A 23,866-nucleotide genomic window follows, 5' to 3' on the forward strand; every position below is an offset into this window, starting at 1 on the left:
CAGCATACAGGTCCCTCCCTTAGGCTTCACATTGTGTATTGTTATGAGACTGCCGCCATTGAGAAGGTGACTCATTTATACAGTATAATTAGTCCTGGCAGGGGGCGGAGCCTATATCCATTTGTGTATGCTGTCATGCTTAAGCGTCAGGAAAGGAAAATTACCATCAGGTAAGTATACAGTTTTTTCTACATGTGTATCTTAGACGTCCACACCCGGCCGTTGATGTCATATGTCGGCCGGCGTGGAGGATTTAAAAGAGGGTGGGAGATTTAAAAATGCTCTTTCTGCTAATCACCAGTGCACACTGAATATCTTGGTGACTGTAGTGGATCTGAACGGAGCTAATATCGTCTGGACTTTTGTCCTTTGCTGATATCTGGTGGTGGAATTGAAAATTGATCCTCAATTAAAATCCTTTCCTTACATTTTCCTTGCTACTTGAATTGCAATATTTAACAGATGGATGTTTGATGTCCATTGTTTCCTTTCTTATGGTTGTGAACGTATAGGTCAAATAGATCTTTGTTAGGTTATACCTAGAGATGAGCGAAGAAATGAAAAATTCGATTCGACTGATTCGGCGAATTCGTGGACAATATTCGATTCGAGTCGAATAAATTCGCTGTGAATTTAACTTATAAAAGGGTGTTTCTAGGCTTCAGAGAGACTTAATATTAGTGCAGAACACTGTACCTTTAATTTAAATGCCCTTGGAGTCTGCTGGGGAAGAGAAATAATACTGTCACTCAGTATGACATGCAGATGAGTGCCGTCGATCTTAGAATCACCGCACACTTCACTCATTTGGCCAGTCACGGGGCCAAAACCAGTGTTTGGAGCCACAGTGTGGCGGTGGAAGCAGCAGCAATGGGAGGCCATACAGCAACCTATGACAAAATGGAAACCAGCAGGAGTGTGAGGAGACCTGAAAGTGGCACATGCAGTGGGAGCAATGGGAGGCGGTACAAGGACCCATGTCACACTGTGGACCCAGCAGCAGCGTGACCAGGCGGTACGGGGGCCTATGGCAGATTACAGGCCTGGCAGCAGCAATGGGAGGCCCGTAATCTGCCAGCACCCTATGACAAAAAATGGAACACACCAGCAGTGTGTGAGGAGACCTGAAAGTGGCACATGGCAGAGTGTGGCGATGGAGACAGCAGCAATGGGAGGCCGTACAGGGACCCATGAGAGACTCTGGACCTGGCAGCAGCATGAGGAGGCGGTATAGGGGCCCATGGCAGATTAGGGGCCTGGCAGCAGCTATAGGAGGCCCGTAATCTGCCAGCACCCTATGACAAAAAATTGAACACACCAGCAGTGTGTGAGGAGACCTGAAAGTGGCACATGGCATGAGACACTCTGGACCTGACAGCAGCATGAGGAGGCGGTATATAGGGGCCCATGGCAGATTAAGGGCCTGGCAGCAGCTATGGGAGGCCCGTAATCTGCCAGCACCCTATGTCAAAAAATTGAAAACACAAGCAGTGTGTGAGGAGACCTGAAAGTGGCACATGTTTGGGGCATGATTCATGGCGGATTTAGTCAGTTGTGTCAGGAACTAGTGGTTTGAAATCCAGACTAATCCACGCCCGATTCATTTTCACAAACGTGAGTCTCTCCACACTTTGGGTGGACAGTCGTGTCCTCCGCGGAGTTGCAATACCTCCTGCCGCACTAAACACGCGCTCCGTTGCCACGCTACTGGCCGGGCATGACAGCCTTTCAAGGGCAAATTCAGCTAGTTGGGGTCAAAGGTCAAGTTTTGTTGCCCAGTAGTCAAGGGGATTGTCTACCTCGGTTGGCAGGGTGCTGTCCAAGTAGGCCTAAGCCTGTTGTTTGAGGTCCTGCTCCAGGTCCACCTGATGCTGCTGCTGCTGCGGCTGGTTAGTAGTTTCCTCACTGCGCTGGTGAAGAAAGCTACTCATCATCGACTGCAGACTGAGGCAGCCGCTGCTGGTGGAGCTGCCACTGCTCCTACCACCCCACCCCTCCCCTGCTGCCATGGCAGCGGAACGCGAGCGCACAGGGCCCACAGTGTCTGAGGATGGACGTTGGCGCACAAAGGCAGAGACCAACTGACTACATAGGTGGTTTTTATAGTACGTTATTTTGGCCTCCCTCTCAGCAGGTGTGAAAAAGGCCACCATTTTGGAACGGTAGCGAGGGTCCAACAAGGTGGACAGCCAAAAGTCATCCCTCTGTCTGATGGTTATTATTCGGCTGTCGGTACGCAAGCAACCGAGCATGCTATGGGCCATTTGTGCCAAGGAATGCGAGGGACTCCCTGCCTCCATCTCCACAGCATACTGCCACGGTGCGTCTGGGTCCTCTGTCTCCTCCACCAGATGCTCCTGCTCCTCCACTCCTGTCCGCTGAGTGGAAAAACCACCCATTTCACTCAATAATTCCTGAGCACAAATGTCCTCCTCTACCTCCTCCTCTTCTTCCTGTCCTGCCCCCACAGGGGTCATGTGGCGTTGAGATCTGTGCGCCACGTCTACCGCACCCTGACCAGCCATTGTTAACAGCATTTGTTCAAGGACGTGCAACAGAGGAATGACGTCGTTCATCCCATAGTCCTGCCGACTCACGAATAGCGTGGCCTCCTCAAAGGGCCTGAGCAAGCGGCAGGTGTCACGCATGAGCTGCCAATGGCTGACATCGAAGTTACACAGGGGAGTACCTTTATCCGCTTGTAACATCAGGAAATCGGTGATGGCCTTTCGCTGCTCGTAAAGGCGGTCTAACATGTGTAGGGTTGAATTCCACCTTGTTGCAACGTCGCAGATCAGGCGATGATGTGGAATTCCGTTCTGCCGCTGCAGCTCAAGGAGGGTGTGCTTTGCGGTGTAGGAATGGCTGAAATGCATGCAAAGTTTACGTGACATTTTAAGGATGTCTTGCAGTGGGATGGTGGATTTTAGGAACCGCTTGACAACCAGATTGAACACGTGAGCCATGCATGGCGCATGGCACAACCTTCCTTGACGCAGAGCAGACACCATGTTCTTTCCGTTGTCGGTCAACATGGTTCCGATTTTCAGTTTGCGCGGAGACAGCCATCTGTCGATTTCTCTGTTCATTACACTCAGAAGTTCCTCCCCTGTGTGACTACGTTCGCCAAGGCATACCAGGTGCAGAACAGCGTGACACCGTTGCGCCCTGCACATGTGATATGCCGGTCGGGTAATGGGACTTGGCACGGGGGTGGCGGCTGAGGACACGGCGGAAGAAGAGGTGGTAGAGGCGGACATCTTTGCCGGACCAAGGACGTGCAAACGTGGAGGCAAAAGCGGCGTGACCTGTCCAAGTTGCTGGTGCGGCTGTGACGGCACCACGTTCACCCAGTGGGCCGTAAATGACATGTACTGTCCCTGACCGTAGTTACAGCTCCACACGTCGGCGCTGCCGTGCACTTTGGCAGAGACCGACATGCTCAAAGACTGGCCCACCATGTCTTCTACATGTGAATGCAGGGCTGGCACTGCCTTTTTGGCGAAGAAATGACGGCTTGGCACTCTCCACCGCGGCGCGGCACAAGCCATCATTTCTCTGAAAGGTGCTGAGTCCACCACTTGGAAAGGGAGGGACTGCAGCACCAGCAACTTGGACAGGAGGACGTTCAGCTTTTGCACCGTCGGGTGCGTGCTCGCAAACTGTTGTCTCTTGGAAACGGATTCCAAGAAAGACTGCTGACGGAATCCGTGAAGAGGAGTAGCAGGAGAAGGAGCATCTGAACGAGCGGAAGATGCCAACGAGCGACAACTCCCCTCAGCAGAGGTGTTGGAGCCTTGACTGGCTGATGGAGGGCGATTGACGTCGGGTGACGGAGCAAGTAACGGAGCGGGTGATGGAGCGGGGGCTGGGGCAGGCAGAACCGCCGTATCTTTATCACGGTTTTCCCAGGCCACCAAATGGCGACGCTGCATATGCTGCCGCAATGCTGTAGTCCCAACATGGGCCCCCTGGCCACGCTTGACTTTCTGGCCACATAGTCGACATACGGCTACGTTTACTTCCTCGGGCGGCTTGACGAAAAATTGCCACACCGCCGAGTAGGAAACTTTGCCCCCGATACTCCTCACTGGCTGACTGCTGCTTCCTCCGTGCACACCGGCACCACTACTGGCCGTGGTGGTAGGCTGCAGTGGAGCTGGTGCTATACTCCGTGGCCGTTTGGCTCCACTGACACTGCTTCCACTGACACTGCTGCGACCCTGCTGCTGTCTCCTGGGCAACCCACCGACTGTTTCGCTCACTGCCAAGCTGCCACCCTCTTCTCCTGATGATGCGGAAAAAATTGCCTGATGACGACGAGGCTGCCAAGTGCGATCAACCTCCTCATCATCAAGTAGGGTCTCCGCCTCACTACTAGCCCCCTCGGCTGCGTCTGGGTCAGGAGACAGACCTGTCTCTAGACCGGCTACCGGGCCACTCTCCTCGCCACTACTTCTTCGCCTGGCTGCTGAAAAGGCAGATGTCTCCCCCCGTTCCTGACCGCCCTCTGTTAGCTCTTCCTCACTGTACAGTGGGGCTGAGCCCACAGCATGCGATACTTCGCTTGGTGAGGGAACACCAAAGGACAAGGGCAGGTAGAGGACACGTGATTTCAGTGGGCTTGGTCCCGGGCCATGCCAACTAACGGTTGTGTCTGACGTACCCACCGACCGTTGGCTGTAGGTGTCAGAGGTGACCTGGGAAGAGGAAGACGACCGAGCCAACCAATCGACGACGGCAGGGTTGTCGTTGGAGACACGACCGCTGGATGACACCGGGAGCACTGGCCTCTGGCTGCGAATAGTGCTGCCTCGACCCCTTCCTCTGCTGCCACGTCTGCTCGCTCCTAAAACATTGCCTCCTCTGCCACTCCTCTGCATGTTGTCTGACATACTCTTTAATTAAACGATTATGTGTCCCTGAGTAACAATTCTGTGTCCCTGAGTAACAATTCTGTGTCTGTGCGAGTAACAATTCTGTGGCCCTAAGTAACAGTTCTGTGGCCCTCAGTAACAATTCTGTGTCTGTGCGAGTAACAATTCTGTGGCCCTAAGTAACAGTTCTGTGGCCCTCAGTAACAGTTCTGTGGCCCTGAGTAACAATTCTGTGTCTGTGCGAGTAACAATTCTGTGTCTGTGCGAGTAACAATTCTGTGGCCCTAAGTAACAGTTCTGTGGCCCTCAGTAACAATTCTGTGTCTGTGCGAGTAACAATTCTGTGGCCCTAAGTAACAGTTCTGTGGCCCTCAGTAACAGTTCTGTGTCCCTGAGTAACAATTCTGTGTCTGTGCGAGTAACAATTCTGTGTCTGTGCGAGTAACAATTCTGTGTCTGTGCGAGTAACAATTCTGTGGCCCTAAGTAACAGTTCTGTGGCCCTCAGTAACAATTCTGTGTCTGTGCGAGTAACAATTCTGTGGCCCTAAGTAACAGTTCTGTGGCCCTAAGTAACAGTTCTGTGGCCCTCAGTAACAGTTCTGTGGCCCTGAGTAACAATTCTGTGTCTGTGCGAGTAACAATTCTGTGTCTGTGCGAGTAACAATTCTGTGGCCCTAAGTAACAGTTCTGTGGCCCTCAGTAACAATTCTGTGTCTGTGCGAGTAACAGTTCTGTGGCCCTCAGTAACAGTTCTGTGTCCCTGAGTAACAATTCTGTGTCTGTGCGAGTAACAATTCTGTGTCTGTGCGAGTAACAATTCTGTGTCTGTGCGAGTAACAATTCTGTGTCTGTGCGAGTAACAATTCTGTGTCTGTGCGAGTAACAATTCTGTGTCTGTGCGAGTAACAATTCTGTGTCTGTGCGAGTAACAATTCTGTGGCCCTAAGTAACGGTTCTGTGGCCCTAAGTAACGGTTCTGTGGCCCTCAGTAACAGTTCTGTGTCCCTGTGTAACAATTCTGTGTCTGTGCGAGTAACAATTCTATGGCCCTAAGTAACAGTTCTGTGGCCCTCAGTAACAATTCTGTGTCTGTGCGAGTAACAATTCTGTGTCTGTGCGAGTAACAATTCTGTGGCCCTAAGTAACAGTTCTGTGGCCCTCAGTAACAATTCTGTGTCCCTGATTAACGTTTCTGTGGCCCCAAGTAACAGTTCTGTGGCCCTCAGTAACAATTCTGTGTCTGTGCGAGTAACAATTCTGTGTCTGTGCGAGTAACAATTCTGTGGCCCTAACTAACAGTTCTGTGGCCCTCAGTAACAATTCTGTGTCTGTGCGAGTAACAATTCTGTGTCTGTGCGAGTAACAATTCTGTGTCTGTGCGAGTAACAATTCTGTGGCCCTAAGTAACGGTTCTGTGGCCCTCAGTAACAGTTCTGTGTCCCTGTGTAACAATTCTGTGTCTGTGCGAGTAACAATTCTGTGGCCCTAAGTAACAGTTCTGTGGCCCTCAGTAACAATTCTGTGTCTGTCCCTGAGTAACAATTCTGTGGCCCTAACTAAAGTTTCTGTGGCCCTAAGTAACAATTCTCTGGCACTCAGTAACAATTCTGTCTGTCCCTGAGTAACAATTCTGTGGCCCTAATAACGTTTCTGTGGCCCTAAGTAACAATTATCTGGCACTCAGTAACAATTCTGTCTGTCCCCGAGTATGAATTCTGTGTCCCTAACTAGCGTTTCTTTGTCCCTAAGGAACGATTCTGTGGCCCTAATTAACAAATCTGTGTCCCTGAGTAATAGTTCTCTGTCCCTAAGTAACTTTTCTCTGTCCCCAAGTATCGTTTCTGTGGCCCTAACTCTGTCCCTGTCCCTAATACAGAGCGGTCTGCCTCTGTTCAATGACTGCAGGCAAATGAAGAATTCCAAAATGGCCGCTATTTATAGCTCGACCATTACACAGTGCTAGCTGGCTGGCTGCTGATTGGCTGATGCGATCACATGTCGTTGAGGAATGCATTATGGGTCAGCGCGCCTTGTCTGCGTGCCTTCCCAGACATCCCCGCTCCGTCGCCGCACATGTCAGCCGCCATTTTCGGAAAAATTTCGATTCGCGCGTCCGAATTAGGCTATTTTTCGGATTCGGCGCGAATCGAAATTTTTCCGATATTCGACTCGAATTCCACTTCGGCTACTTCGATTCGCTCATCTCTAGTTATACCTATATATCCTAAAGCATTTAACAGATGATATCGGATGTCCATTATATCCTCTACAACTGTTTTGGACGTGTAGGCCAATTAAGATTTTTTAGGTCATTTTCTTTTAGCTCTGTGAGCTTTCACATCCAGGACTGCCTTGTCGGTAGAAATTTCCTCAAAAAATCTCCCCTGCAGAAGCCCGTAAGGGTGAAACATGTAGGGAGTATACTACATTTACCTAACCAATTTTTAATCTCAGTTGGTATTCTTAGAATTGAAATTGTTTTTATGTTTTTGTATTTTTTCCTTTCTTGTGTTTTACCAAAATATAAAATAAAAATTATATAACTTTTAATGTGTGGTATTTATGTCTATGCACATCTTCTCTATTGATTATTTGCAATTTTAAAGGATGTAGTGCAATAATCATATCTGGTCACTCGCTCGCCACTTCACTGTTTCATACAGTTTTTTCTGTTTTAACACTACTATAGTATTACATCACTACATAGGATTTCTATGACAGAATACCAATACTAATTTACAAGGAAAGACAGTGCCTTTCCTCATATGGACAAAGTCACATGGAAAATGACACTTTAAATGGAGTATTGTTGGCTTGAATAGCTTGTCATATCAAGGGTATCCATATGTGCGAATTCAATGTCATTTTCTTCTTGCTGTTCTGCAGAAATGAATCCTTTGGGCCCCTGTGTGCAAGCCTAATACAGCCTAATACAGCAAACAGGCAAATAGATTATGCATTACAGGTGCATTAGATGTGACACTGTATACCACATTATCTTTTCACCTTTTTTGGCAAATTAAAGCATTTTATTCCTAAATTAAACATAATCACTCTGCTTTTAAAGATGTACTGTCATTTGTATTAGTAAAATATGAAAGAATTATTCATGAAATAGGATAAAATGTGTTTCTGGAGAATATAATTTATAAATCAAAATATAAAGTTTTTTGACAGAGCAGTAGTTTTTAAAAATGTAATTTCCTAAAGGCTGAATCAGGAGCGGACTGACAACTCATGGGGCCCCTGGGCAATAGGGGATCATGGGGCCCCTGTGTCCTTGCCCAAACTCAAAAAAGCCTATGAAAAAGGTACCAGGGGCATCTCATGGGGCCCCCTACTGCTCCCGGGCCCTCGGGCAGTGCCCTAGTTTCCAAATGGTCAGAATTCAAACCACTTCCACTGCATCTGTTGATGCTTGCTAAACACACTTGAGTTGATATGCTTTTTTAATGCACTGTGTTCCCTTAATATACAATTTCAGAGCAGGAACCAAAATACTTTATTTTTCTTTCCTTAACACATGCTGCAGCTGTGAAGCATTGTAGATTGTTGCGATGAGGGAGATTTACTAAAACTGGTGCACACAGAATCTGCTGTAGCTGTGCATAGTAACCAATCAGTTTCTAGCTTCAGCTTGTTCAATTAAGCTTTGACAATAAAACCTGGAAGCTGATTGGTTACTATGCATACTGTGTTACTATTAGTAACAATGGATTTCAGCTTGTCATTTCATTTGGTTGTGTTGTGCAACACAGCCCAACACACTGTATAATGGGAACGAATAGTGTTGCATCTTTAAGAAGATGGAGAATTAAATCATTATGCTTCAGGTGGTGATGCCTTTGTGCTTGAGATATGCACACCTGCCCACAAAATTCAAGAGGGTAAGATTTATCAGTTTGATTTTTACCATTTTATACTGTGAAGAAGGTGACAAAATGAACAAGAAGAGAAAGACTGTAAGGTGGGAGGAACTAAAGCTGGCCATAGATGGATCTAAATTTGGTTTGATTAGCAGGGATCAACCAAATTTTGATCCATCTATGGGTGGGCTGGTTGTACTGAGGTCAATCCATTGATCAACTTTAATACAATCAGCCTGTTGGGGTTTTTTCATTTGATGAAAGAAAGTGGTCATTGTATTCTGATGGCTGGGAAACTTCCAGCTGTCAGAATCCAAAAGCTCTGTGGGAGGATTTCCCCATCAACACTGAATGTGTTGATGGGGGAACTGAGCAAAATTGCTTACTGTATAGCCGGCTTAAGTCGGTAACTCTAAAAGAAAGATCTTACTTCTGGAAATGTAGAAGGTGACTTAGCTCTGATTCTATTAGCCTAGTTACCAAATTGAACTTTGGGGGGTTTTAAACTGTGCAAAACATGCGCTTGCAAATTATTGTGAACATACATAATTTTAGTTGTAGGAATTAAAGTGCATATTTAAGTGCAAAATTGAGACAGCTGAGTTTCTCCAACTGCAAGCAGGCTAAATTCAGCTGCAAATAAATGAGATAAAGCTTTGTCTGGAAGTTTAGGAAGAGATTGGGCTGCATTGTTGGTAAGTTTCACCTGTTTGCCAACTGTTATTCTATTAACCACTTGACCTCCAGAGGATTTACCCCCCTTAATGACCAGGCCCCTTTTTGCTACTCAGCGCTGCACTAATTCAACTGATAATTGCGCGGTCATGCAATGCTGCACCCAAACTAAATTTACGTCCTTTTTTTACGCAAATAGAGCTTTCTTTCGGTGGTATTTGATCACCTATGCGCTTTTTATTTTTCACGCTATAAACAAAAAAAGGCCAAAAATTTTGAAGAAAAACGATATTTACTTTCAGCTATAAAAAATATATAGTTAACTCAAAGTTGGTTATAAATTTAGGCCAAAATGTATTCTGCTACATGTTTTTGGTAAAAAAAATCCCAATAAGTGTATATTGATTGCGTTGTGTGAAAGTTATAGCGTCTACAAACTATGGTATAGATACTGCAATTTACGCCATTTTTTTGCTATACAGCACTGCGCTAGTTTAACAGACAATTGCGCGGTCATGCAATATGGTACATAAATGAAATTTACATCCTTTTTTTTCTCCACAAATTGAGCTTTCTTTCGGTGGTATTTGATCGCCTGTGCGGTTTTTATTTTTTGCGCTATAAGGCTGACAATTTTGAGGAAAAAAAACAATATTTTGGACTTTTTGCTATAAAACATGTCCAGTAAAAAAAAATTTAAAAATCAAATTTAGTCATAAATTTCTGCCAAAATGCATTCAGCGACATGTCTTCGCTAAAAAAAACCCCCAATATATGTAAATTAATTGGTTTACGTGAAAATTATAGCGTTTACAAATGGCGGAAAAGATACTGGGATTTTTAGTTTTTTTTTATATTAATAATGGCGGCAATTAGCGACTTATGGCGGCGATCAGTGGCTTATGGCGGCGATCAGCGACTTATGGCAGGACTGCGGAGGACATTCTGACATTGGGGGGTACTGACTTGGGGTCACTGACATCCCCAGTGCCACCAATACAGTGATCAGTGCAAAAAAAAAAAAACACTGACACTGTACTAATGGCACTGGGGAGGAAGGGGTTAAGTTTATTATTCAGGGAAAGGGTTAACTGTGTGAGGGGAGTGTTTTACTAGGGGGCGGGGGTGTGTACTGCAGAGAACCCCGCTGATCGGGAAAAAGAAACTCTTCTGTCCCGATCAGCGTGTCCTGGAGCTGTCAGGGAACTGACAGAAAGCACAGTTACTGCAGCTGTGCTCTCTGTCAGCGATTGCCGCCGATCGCCGGGACATAGCCGGTAACGACCAGCTGTGACCTGGCGACTGACATCCGCAGCTGTGATCGGCGGGACAGATAGGGCGGCGGCGCTCCTCGCGCGCACCCCCTACCTGTTTTCAAATCACACGTTTTAAAACGTGCTTTTGCCCAGCCGTGCTGCCCTGCCGCCGTATTTATACAGTGGCTGGGCGGCATGTGGGTAAATATACACTCACCGGCCACTTTATTAGGTACACCTTGCTAGTACTGGGTTGGACCCACTTTTGCCTTCAGAAATGCCTTAATTCTTCATGGCACAGATTTAACAAGGTGTTGGAAACATTCGTCAGAAATGTTGGTCCATATTAACATGAGTTACTGTTGCCTATCTATCATCTTCCCATTCTCTTCTTACCTCTGACATCAACAAGGCATTTTTGTCCACACAACTGCTGCTCACTGGATATTTTCTCTTTTTCCGACCATTCTCTGTAAACCCTAGAGATGCTTGTGCGTGAAAATCCCAGTAGATCAGCAGTTTTTGAAATACTCAGACCAGCCCATCTGGTACCAACAACCATGCCGCCTTCAAAGTCACTTAAATCCCTTTTCTTCCCCATTCTGATGCTCAGTTTGAACTTCAGCGAGTTGTCTTCACCACGTCTAGATGCCTAAATACATTGAGTTGCTGCCATGTGATTGGCTGGTTAGCAATTTTTGTTACCAAGCAATTGAACAGGTGTACCTAATAAAGTTGCCGGGGAGTGTGATTGTAACTTACTTAAACATTATTATTGTTGTGTTATGGCTAATGCAGTCTAAACTAAACAAGTTGTCTGTGCATCATGTATCAGTCCTTACAGTAAGCAAAACTTTAATTTGTATTTTATTTTTATTTAATTCGTAATATTTTTTCAACATTCTCTTAAAAAAAAGTTTTTAAAATGTTTTTTGCTTTATAACATTTTGAAGATAATACAGGATAACCTTGCTTACTAAGACTGCATGAAAGGCTAGCAGTCACCCTCCAGTAACACTCCCCTCCAGAGAACCCCCCTTCCCCTGTTTACTTTGCTCTGCTCCTGGTACTGGGCACATAGCCCAGCTTGCTTGGGAATATGTTTGCACACACTATATTGGCAGAAAAATGCACACAATGTCAAATCAAAAAACTTTGCCATTAGAACACTTTTAAATACTTTTATCTGTATTAATGTAGCACTTTGAGGGTTTGACATTCATAGAATTGCATTGTGTGCTTACCTTGTCAGATTTCAGACAGCAAAGAAGGTCAAGACTACAATCCTGTCTTCCAAATAGGCAGTCACGATTTATGGTTTGCTTCAGTCCTCCTGTAAGATTATTATTATTATTAACATATGCTGCTAAAACCGAATTGAAAATACAAGGCATTATAGAAATATATACCTGAGAAGAAGTATGTGCTAAATATAGACCAGGTATGAAAACAAAACACACATATAATGCAATAATTAGCCATTGTGCCACCTAAATACATGCAAATTATCTTACAATTTCCACAGTTTTTAGTCTTAAGGGTCAATGCAACATACCACCATCCCCGTTATATTGATATAAAGTGTTTATGGTAGGTTGCCTTTATCAATCTGATGGTTCTTTTCATTGAAAACTGCTTGTAGTTTAATGAAAAAAAGTATCAGCCGCACTCCACTCTCCTCCTCTTGCTGTAATTATTAGTTGTCAACAAATGTCTCCATAGAACAATGTCTCCATAGAACAATGTCTCCACCTGAGAACCAACCTTCCTTGACACATTTCTCTACTTGCTCACATGGAAAGAGAACTCTTCTTTTTCATATGTATGATGGGGAGTGGCAATGGACTACAGTGGCCATTGCCCAAATTGTCCATGTATAGGAGGGAAGAGTCTTGAGGGGAGCTGTGGATTTGGGTATGTCTTTGCTTGTGGTTTACCAGTCATATTTACAGGTGCCTTAGACATCAATGCAGCTGTGGGCTGTAACACTATTTCTCATGTCAGACCCTTTGATAGACCTTTAATTTAGCCACATTTCTGTGACATCCAGATACCTTGCATTTATTTTGAGAGCCCAAAAACAAAAATCTAAACCCAAAGACCAGAGACTCCTTAAGAATTTTGATTTGTTATTTCCATTTATTTTCGGTTACTATTCTTGTCTATTTTGTAATATCCATTTTATAAATATTTTGTTTGCACCTTTTTTTTTTTCTTAAATTGTATGTGAAAATCGTTAAAGGATAAGTTCACCTTTCATAACATGTTCTGGGGCGCATGCGCCCTCTACCCAGAACTGAAAAATCATGTATATATATACGTGATTTCGCGCACCTGTGCCACCCTGTAGCAGTATTTCTGCTATAGCATGGATGGCAAGAGGTTAAAGCATATTTTGTGGGTACTGAAGCATTGTGGTATCTGTGTCATGTATGCAGTGAGGAGACCCAGGTTTTATTTTAACATACCCTTTTAGGGCTCTCCCACTGTTGACACAATTAGGCAGTACCCACCATTTGCGATGGCTTGTGCCCCAGGTCTTTCACAGTCCTAATTTTAATTATGCGCCTGAAGGTAACTAATTATATTGGCATACAGTCTACAGGGGCCAATACGAAAATATACGTTTGAGTATTTTCATAGTAAACTTTATATGTGTTGGTATAAAAATATTACAATTGTAATTGCAAAGAATGTCTGAAAACTGTTTAACATACAATAAAATAAAAAAGATCCATGGGAAATTGAATCAGGAATTGAAGTATGTTCCATTATATCTTACAAAACATTCCCAACAGTACAAATGAATGCTAAATAATACATCTAACAATATTTACCACTTAATACGTACCAGAGAAAAGGCTTACAATTATCCCAATTAGGACAGTCACAATAGTTCCCAGAACACTTAAGTACAAATACGATAATGAGTACCAATAATCAGCCAATAGTGGCCTGCAGAAAAACAAGATAATGGATACATCATTATTATACCCAGCAGTTTTTACTATAATATTTTATTAGAACTGAATAAATAGATCATGATATAGATGCATCAATACTTGATATACACATGACAAATCACACCTATAATCTTCAAATGCTTACTAAAATGATAAATTATGCACACCATTTTATAATCCAGAAGACAATATATACAGTATGTTTATCTTCCTACTATTGATGGTCCATGCACACTGGCTTAAAAAATGCTTCCTAGAGGAGCCTTGCCTGAAGAAAAAGCTAATTTTATCCTATGTGTCCATGCACATTAGATCATTTACAGGCATATTTTAAGCTCAGCGCTTGGAGGCCGGAAAAAAACCCATCTGCTTGATGTTTTTAAGAGTGGTTTTCTGGCAGAAAAAAAATGCTAAATGCTCCTAAATACTAGTACAAAAAAAGCTCAAAATTAGCAGGGGTTTTTTTTTCTGCCAAGAGCATCTGCATTTTTATAAGCCAGTGTGCTTAATGTGACATAAAAGTAGTAGACCTTTTTTTCTATTCAAATATTCAACATAAAAACTCTTAAAATGTTGTCTGCCATCCATGTTGTAGAGTAGTAGGGTTGTAATGGGAGGCACACTAAAGTCATAAGATGGATAAAGGTTGTCTAGCTGATATTTTTATACTTCACCTTGAGACATATACAGTACATTGGAGGGATGTATCAAATCTGGAGCAGACAGAATCTCTAGCAGCTGTGCTTGGCAACCAATCAGTTTCTATCTGCAGCTTGTTCAGTTAGGATATAAATGGATGATCATCCATTTACATATGTTTACCCCTAGGAGTGCATTGCTGTCTGTTTTTCAACGGATGGACAACAACAGACAGACTGATACCCATGTGAAAGGAGCCTAAGCTTTTAAATGAAAGATAGAAGCTGTTCATGATTGCTCCATTTTTCATAAATTCCACCCCCCTGTATTTTTGGGGACCACCTATGTTTCAAAAAGTAATTGGAGAAACATTAGTAGCCTGGGCATGCTGACAGGGTCTATGAAGACTATTTTCTGCAGTGATGTCAGCAGGTCACCCACTTTCAAGTCAACTTGACAGTAAGTGCTCATGTACACTGCAGCTGATAAACTCACGTTTAGGAGCTTTTCTGCTTTTTTTTTCCAGCAGCCCCTAAACTCTCCCTAATGTTTTCCTATGTGTCCATGTACACATCATCGTTTACAGTCGTTTATAGGCAGTTGAGTTTACAGTCGATTTTTGAATGCACCAAACTTGCATTCAGGAGTAGATTTTACCAGCGTTTCAAATGCCAAACGCTTGTAAACATGTGTAAACGTGGTTAACCGCGTTTATAAGAGGTTGCGTTTAGAAGCGTTTTTTAACTGTTCCATGTCCAGATGCTGTCCAAAGCCTTTTTTCATCATCAGAAATGCATGCAAAGCGTTTTTCAGGTACTCAAATGGACCTAGTACACCAGCGCAGTCAGTTCCAGGTTTCGCGTGAAGGAAAAAATGGTAGAACGTGCCGCATTATGCTCATGATGGGATCCCTAGTGAATACAACCAGAAAAGACAGGTCATCTCAACACATACTGCTCTACCTGCTTCTGCTCTCTCTATTTCTCTCAAAATGTCTGAAATAGTTAATTTTTTACTGTTTTTCAGTGCATTTGGGAAGGTCTCCTGAGGTTATCTTTTAAAAATGTTTCTAAACGCAAAAGTGCATAAACATGGCTAAACGCACATAAAATGCAGTAGGTAAACCCAGCTAAACTGACGTTTTTAACCTACGTTTTTTAGCTCATTAAACTATACTTCTGAATGCAATTTTTGTGCTTTCAAAAAAATGCCTGTAACCTCAACTGCCTATAAACTACTGTAGACGACTATGTGTACACATAGAAAAACATAAAAGGAGAGTTGAAGGGCTGCTGAAAAGAGGTAAAAAAAAACAAAAAAAACGCACAACTGTTCCTAAACTTCAGTTTAGCAGCTGCAGTGTACAGGAGCCCTTATAGTTTATTTGTTTATCTAAAGATATATACACAGAGAACTATACAAAATAAATGTTAGACTTAGATTTTGGCCTGTATATGAAATGTATGTATATATATTTTGTAATAACTTAATTAGAAGGATGAGTAAATACGCAGAAACATACGAAGTTCACTGACCTTGCACTGCCATTAGGTTGCAATACTGTGGACATAGTCACCGGAGATGTTGTAGTTGAGGTCCAGTTTGCATCGTCCAAGATAAAACCACATCCTTCAGTTGAAAGTGGAAGCGGTCTGCTTCTTTCAGGCAGTGGAGGATAGATTTGGGATCCAATCCCAACCCACAGAGACACAGAAAACCCAGAAAGCAACCCCACCACTGCACCCTGCAGAGCAATATAGATTGTTGAATTAGGTCAGTGTTTTTGTTCTGCGTAAACATATTGACTTGATGCATTCATTTACTGCCAAGGATAGCCTCAAGTTTACTTATGTTTAGGTATTCTTAGGTTTTTTTGTAGGGTACTTCCTACAGCCTTCAACAAAAGACAATAAACCTGCAATCAGTACTTACCCCACTCTGAGTTTGAAAATTCACTACGCAAAGCTTTTGAACCACACATCACTTCCAAAGGGTACCATTAGAATTATTGTTCAGCATGTAGCACTACCACCTTAAGAGTCTCTATAGATTTGGGTCCACCTATAGTCCTGGAAAAACGCATTCCTCACAGACTTGCATCCAGGAGACAGTAACTAGTCCTTGAGCTTGGTTTTATGATTTTGTTAAGGGGTTTAGAACTTGGACGGAGTAAGGGGCGTGGATGGGATGCCCAAGGGAACTGCAGCTGAGGACAGTTTCCTGGAACTATGTACAAGTCCTTTCAGACAAAAATCCTTTTCTTGGAGAGCTAGCCAGCCTCTTCTGGTGTACCACCCCAGACCCAGGATAATCATCCTCTATCCAGATGTCTGAAGAAATCCCTGGGCAGGGGATCCAGTGCCTGCTACTTCAGTATGAAACAGTCCCGGGGCAAGAAAGAGTAATCCAGTTTCCCACTAGAGAGCCTCTTTCCCCCTAACTGGCCCAGGGGGTGTAGGTCTACTCACTCAGTCCTCTGCCTATGAGCTGGTGGGTCGGTTGCTTTTTTCAGGCCTTCTGCTGGGCCGTTCCTTCCCTGCTACACATGTGGTCCTCACTCTGGGGACCAGTGAGGCCCTGAGCTTTCCTTCCTTTCCAGTGCCACTGTCTGGAGATGAGCTCCTTCCCAGCTGGGCCTCCTCGCAGGCTCCTGCACCTCAGCCTTCTCATTCCATCTTCCACCCGAACTCTCCTGCTGATGAGAATGCTCTCCGACATTTAAGGACTGCCCTGGCCCCATGCCAAGCCTCCTGCTTGGGAATTGGCCAGAGTCCCCTAGTGTACAGGCCAGCCCCTCCCACTGCTTCTAGAATCTTCTACAGGATTCTACAACAGGGGAAGGTATTAGTGAACTGACCTGAAGAACATCTCAGTTCTGACTGAAATTTGACCGTACTAACTATTACACCCAGGCTGCTACCCAGCCCTCATGACTATAAATTGAACTCTAGCTCACTCTGGCTATCTAGAGGGGTGCTACAAGCACAAACACAGTTGCTTCACCCAGGATCCTGCCTCTAGCAATTTTTGCCCCCTACTGGGGCTTAATTATAGAGCATGCTTAAAATGGATCTCCAGAAATTATATTTTTGCAAAGTTACATTGGTACAGCTTGGCTTGATGGAACTATCCATATTTGATATCCACAGGGCTGCTAAATATGCTGATAATCACTGTAGTAGTCCACACTACATACAGTGATAGCCAGGATCTTCTGGGTACTACTCCAGTGAGTTCCCCTTGGCAAACTAAACACATGGAGCAATTCCTTCACCACCAGAGCTTTACCAGGCATCACCACCAGAGCTTTACAAAATTGTGTGTAGGAGGAATGGATCCCAGAGGAGTGAGCACCTAAGAGCTGATGTTGAGGATAGAGGTCTAAGGAGCAACTTCATCTTTTGTGAGTGGCATAATAAAAGGTCAGTTGGACTGCCTCCACTGGTGTATCAGTTGTGTCGTGTTCAGGGGCAGACTGACAACTCATGGGGCCCCCGGACAATTGGGGATCATGGGGCCCCTGTGTCCTTGCCCACACTCAAAACACACCCAAAAAAGCCTATAAACAGGTACCAGGGGCATCTCATGGGGCCCCCTACTGACCCCGGGCCCCCGGCAGTGCCCGTGTGCTCGAATGGTTAGTCCGCCCCTGGTCGTGTTTAAGGCACAACACTGCCATGTCTATAGGTGAATGATCCCCCCATCATATTTGGTATAAATGCTATAGTGTTTTAAATATGGGTGGTTTAAATTCAGCAGTTCAAAGAAAAAACTTCTTATATCTATAATAAAATAACCAGGCTCTTGTCAAATCAGTGAAAGATCATTTCTGTAATCTTTTAGTGCCCCAAACACGTTTATATTTTATAGATCTACATTGATCTATGGTTTGACCTTTTAATTGTTATAAATTTGCCTTAAATCTCAATGTTATTTGTTTTATCTAATATATGAAATCAGTCGTGCTACAAAAGCACTCCTATCGTATCCTATTATTTTTTATTATAGGTCCACAAATATATGGTGTTTGATGTAGTCTTAATTAATTCCATTAATTGCAAAACAAAATGTCCAAAGGTTAGATACAGTCAATATTTTCCCCTAGGTAGAATGTAGAAGGCTCCTGTTGAAGCATAACTTGGCTAGAATTGGCTGTGCATAACACTCTTGTGGGGTTTTTGTAGAGGGGCAAGTGGAGTGTGCTGTTAGGTGCATTCTTCTTGCATTTTAGATGTGTTCGAGATGCTTTTTGGTGTTAAATTCCTTCATAGGTGTTCCTGACTTCCTCCTAAACTCCTCCAAGCAGCTCTGACAAGATCAAATGCTGCATGCAGGGGCGGACTGACAACTCATGGGACCCCCAGGCAATAGGGGATCATGGGGCCCCTGTGTCCTCGCCCACACTCAAACCACACCCAAAAAAGCCTATGAAAGGTACCAGGGGCATCTCATGGGGCCCCTTATTGATCCCGGCTGCCCCTGGCTGCATGCACAAGCTCCTATAGATTTAGTGTTAATAATGAGAGATCGTACTCACCAAGGAATTGCAGTAAGGGAAAAACATTCCAAGGGAAAAAAGTCCAAGAAGTGGACCTCCAATCATGGCAAATATAGATAAAGCTGCCTAAATGTAAAAATCAAAATAACAATTTAGACTCATCACCCCAGTCAATAGCAATTTTGGCAATTTTTAAAGGTTAAGTATACCTTTTGAAAAAAAAAAATAAATTCACAATTTTATAAGGACCCTGCAGAGCTGATTAACAAAATTGTATAGGCATTATCACATTGAAAAATAGATTTTATGTTTATATACACCTTAACCTCTTCCCGTCCGTCCTATAGCAGAAGCACTGCTACAGGGTGGTAAGGGTGAGCAAAATCACGTATATATATACGTGATTTTGCATTTCCGGGTAGGGGGCGCATGCGAGGCACGCACGCAACCTACCCTCACCGCTATTCATGGCCGCAGCTGTCAATCGCTGGCCGCTGCTACTCGCCGGCGCCAAGCATCTCCAACGAGGAGAACTGTTTGTAAACAAAACAGTTCTCTCCCCTGTCAGTTCCTGCACGCTGCTTTGCATGGCTGTGCACAGCAGAGCCATGCAAAGCAGTGTGCCTGCAGTAAAGCACACAGACACAGCCCCTAGTAAAACAGCACGCAGGGCACTGTTAACCCTATGATAGCCCTAGATTGTAAGCTCCAAGGAACAGGGCCCTCGAACCCCTCGTGTATTGCACTGTATTGTTACTGTACTGTCTCATGTACTGTCTCCCATTATAATGTGCAGCGCTGAGCAAACTGTTGGCGCTATATAAATATTGTATAATAATGTTAACCCCTTCCTGCCCAGTGTCATTAGTACAGTGTCAGTGCTTTTTATTATCACTGATCACTGTATTGGTGTCACTGGGGATGTCAGTGACACCAAGTCAGTTCCCCCCCAGTGTCAGAACACAGTCCCGCTATAAGTCGCTGATTGACACCATTACTAGTAAAAATAAAAATTTTAAAAAAAGTCCCAGTATATACTGTCATTTGTAAACACTATAACTTTCATGTAAACCAGTTGATATAATCGTATTGGGATTTTTTTTAGCAAAGACTTGTTCTGCTATATATTTTGGCCTAAAATTTATGATGAAATTCATTTATAATTTTTTTACTGGACATATTTAATAGCAAAAAGTGAAAAATATAGTTTTTTTTTCTCAAAATTGGCAGTCTTTTTTTCTTTATAGCGCAAAAAATAAAAAGCGCATAGGCGATCAAATACCACTGAAAGAAAGCGCTATTCATGGAAAAAAAGGATGTAAATTTCATTTGGGTGCAGCATTGCATGACCGCACAAATGTCAGTTAAAGTACGCAGAACAGTAACGCAAAAAATGGCCTGGTCTGGAAGGGGGGTAAATCCTCTGGAGGGCAAGTGGTTAAGATAAAGTAGTGTAATGTCCCTAAATAAACACAATAATGAAGAAAAGAGTAAAAGAAAACTAAAATAAAAAATAGGATTTTATTTAAAGTTCAGCATGAGAACATCTGCTGAAAGCTCATCTCCAGGTGAAACTACACACGTCAGCAGGTGTTTTCTGAAATGTTTGTGGGGCAATATAGCTATACCATTGTAATACTCAAAGGGAGAAGGCTAAATCTACTACCTTACACTCAACTGGATAAAAATCTAGGTCACCTATGACCAGCAAAGTTTTATCTATCTATGCAGTATATGGTATTCTCACCACCTCTGCTATATCTTGTATTGTTAGGACGGTGGCAGCTATTTTCACTAAACGTAAGTTATATAGTAAATAGCACATCATATTGATATCTGCAGAAAGGTAATGCATACAGTAAGAACTAGTATTTTAAATGCATTTGCATAGCACATATCATGTAAATAAGTCATAAACAATTGAATAAATTGATTGACAATTAATTGTCATTAACAATTGATAAAAATTATTTTACCTGAATCACACTTCCCATAAATGAAGCAACCACTGACATTGCTATGCACAGCAAACCATAAAAGGCACCTGCACAAAACATAGGATAAATATAAATACTTAATTGTAAGGTTCTTCTGAACACCCCTCTTTTTATACATTAAAAAGTTCCATTCATAATTGTTTTTCTATAATCAGATTTACAGTAAAAGGAATAAAGCTTCTCTAGGAAAGTCAGCAAATTCTCTAGGTGATTTCAACTAAGTGTATACAATTATCTGATTTCTCAGCACAAAAAAATGGAGTAGCAGAGAGTTGCATTTACATTTGAGAAAACAGAACATTACTTCTCCAGAAAAAGGACATTAATGGCTCTTTTGGCATGAGTCTTCAATTATTTCTCTCGTGCACTCCAACAGTGGTAGTCCTTAGATTTTTCCTGGAATATCACCTATATGTCTGTATTCTCCATTATGCAAAATCAATGAAAAAAACAACAATACTGGCTGCATTAGGTAAGAACTTTAGATCTCTTTCTTAGAGCTTTCAAGAGACATAAGTAGATGAAGAGTGATTTTATACACCATCAAAAACAACATATCAAGTTTGGACAAACTAAATCACCCGTTAATAGTACTACAGTGGAAGAATAGTCTAGCTATCCAATCCGCATGTATGTAAACCAGCACTAAGCCTTGTACTTAAAAGGGACTGATTAAATCAGCTTTCACTAAGTTACAACACTACCTAAGTCAAGCAGAGCTGTAACTGGCTTTTCATAATATGAAACAAAAAAACATTTAGTGCTGGTTCACATATACAGTATGTGGTCCAATCTGCATGACGTGAAACAACGGTGCAGGTTACAGGTCATTGACTTCTATGGGAACCATTTCTAAACTGCACGTCATCAGTTGCGAACAGGATAAAATCCTGACCTGAACCTGATCTAATCCTATCCTGAACCTGATGTAAACCTGACATAAACCTGTGAACAACTACTATATCAATTAGCTGTGAAACCTGAGCTTCAATCCACACCACATACAGGTGAAACTCGAAAAATTAGAATATTGTGCAAAAGTTCATTTATTTCAGTAATTCAACTTAAAAGGTGAAACTAATATATGAGATAGACTCATTACATGCAAAGCAAGATAGTTCAAGTTGTGACCTGTCATCATTGTGATGATTATGGCTTACAGCTCATGAAAACCCCAAATCCACAATCTCAGAAAATTAGAATATTACATGGATTGTACATAGAACAATATCGGACCTCTGAAAGTATAAGCATGCATATGTACTCAGTGCTTGGTTTGGGTCCCTTTTGCAGCAATTACTGCCTCAACGCGTGTCTGTGGCACTGCTGAGGTGTTATGGAAGACCAGGCCTTCAGCTCTTCTGCATTGTTCAGTCTCATGTCTCTCATCTTTCTCTTGGCAATGCCCTATAGTATCTCTATGGGGTTCAGGTCAGGGGAGTTTGCTGGCCAATCAAGCACAGTAATCCCACGGTCATTGAACCAGGTTTTGGTGCTTTTGGCAGTGTGGGCAGGTGCCAAGTCCTGCTGAAAAATGAAGTCAGCATCCCCATAAAGTTTGTCTGCGGAAGGAAGTATGAAGTGCTCCAAAATCTCCTGGTAGACGGCTGCGTTGACCCTGGACTTAATGAAGCACAGTGGACCAACACCAGCAGATGACATGGCTCCCCAAATCAACATAGACTGTGGAAACTTCACACTGGACTTCAAGCATCTTGCAGAGTGTGCCTCTCCATTCTTCCTCCATACTTCTTACATGCAAAAGTTGCTCTCATCAGAAAAGAGGACTTTGGACTACTGAGCAACAGACCAGGTCTGTTTTTCTTTAGCCCAGGTAAGATGCTTCTGACATTGTTTGTTGTTCAGGAGCGGCTTGACAAGAGGAATATGACATTTGAAGCCCATGTCCAGGATCCGTCTGTGTGTGGTGGCTCTTGATGCACTGACTCCAGCCTCAGTCCACTCCTTGTGAAAGTCCCCAACACTTTTGAATGGCCTTTTCCTGAAAATCCTCTCCAGACTGTGGTCATCCCTGCTGCTTGTGCACCTTTTTCTTCCACACTTTTCCCTTCTATTAATAATTAATAACTTTCTATTAATGTGCTTTGATACAGCACTTTGGGTACAACCAACTTCTTTTGCAATTACCTTTTGAGGCTTTCCCTCCTTATGGAGGGTGTCAATGATGGTTTTCTGCACAACTGTCAGGTCAGCAGTCTTTCCCATGATTATGATTCCTACTGAACCAGACAGAGACCATTTAAAGGCTCAGGAACCCTTTGCAGGTGTTATGGCTTAATTAGCTGATTAGAGTGGGACACTTTGAGCCTAGAATATTGCACCTTTTCACAATATTCTAATTTTCTGAGATTGTGGATTTGGGGTTTTCATGAGCTGTAAGCCATAATCATCACAATTATGACAAATCACAGCTTGAACTATCTTGCTTTGCATGTAATGAGTCTATCTCATATATTCGTTTCACCTTTTAAGTTGCATTACTGAAATAAATGAACTTTTGCACGATATTCTAATTTTTTGAGTTTCACCTGTATGTGTGAATCAGCACTTACTGTAGTTCTCAAGACTTTCCTGACATGTTGTAATACACATCACCTGTGCAAGCAAAGACATGCACTTTTTCAAAAAAACATCACTACACTGCATTAGTTTCATAATTATTAGAAAAATTGTATGGGTTCTGTACCAAATCCTTAAGACACTGTTGACCTTCCTGAACTCTTTGAGAAGTCTTTTGTTCCTGGGCTTACAGTCTCTTCACCTTTTACAAAACCTTATAATTTTGCACCAGACCTTTATTCCCTGGAACAGACTTACTAGGTATGAATGGAATTTTCTCCCTCTGGAAAACTGCATGTTCAGACTGTGGAGTAATTAGCAGATATATTTTTTTTTTGTCATTTCCATAAGTTGGTCTGCCATTCTAGGGTCCCCATTGCTTACCCACTTCCTCAAAGTGACAAGTACTGCTCACAGATAACATTAGATGACAACACGCTCCATTACCTCAGAAGCTGACAAGGCAGGCCCCTGGCAACCATTTCTGGTAATATGAATTAGATCATACATTCA

General features: G+C 43.1%; 1 protein-coding gene across 1 annotated transcript in view; it reads right to left on the reverse strand.

Annotated features, from left to right (window-relative positions):
- Positions 1–23,866, reverse strand: part of LOC149471214 (sodium-coupled monocarboxylate transporter 1-like) — an 88,883-nt gene that overhangs the window by 11,733 nt on the left and 53,284 nt on the right. The window contains exons 10-14 of the mRNA XM_089652735.1: positions 20,753–20,820; positions 18,816–18,902; positions 15,814–16,022; positions 13,528–13,631; positions 11,921–12,009 (exon numbers count right to left, since the gene is read on the reverse strand). Coding sequence (XP_089508861.1) covers positions 11,921–12,009; positions 13,528–13,631; positions 15,814–16,022; positions 18,816–18,902; positions 20,753–20,820 — 557 coding nt within the window. The remainder of the gene's footprint in view (positions 1–11,920; positions 12,010–13,527; positions 13,632–15,813; positions 16,023–18,815; positions 18,903–20,752; positions 20,821–23,866) is intronic.

The sequence above is a fragment of the Staurois parvus genome, unplaced genomic scaffold (assembly GCF_062004578.1).
Source record: "Staurois parvus isolate SC_StPar_1 unplaced genomic scaffold, SC_StPar_1.0 ptg000025l, whole genome shotgun sequence".
Lineage (NCBI taxonomy): Eukaryota > Metazoa > Chordata > Amphibia > Anura > Ranidae > Staurois > Staurois parvus.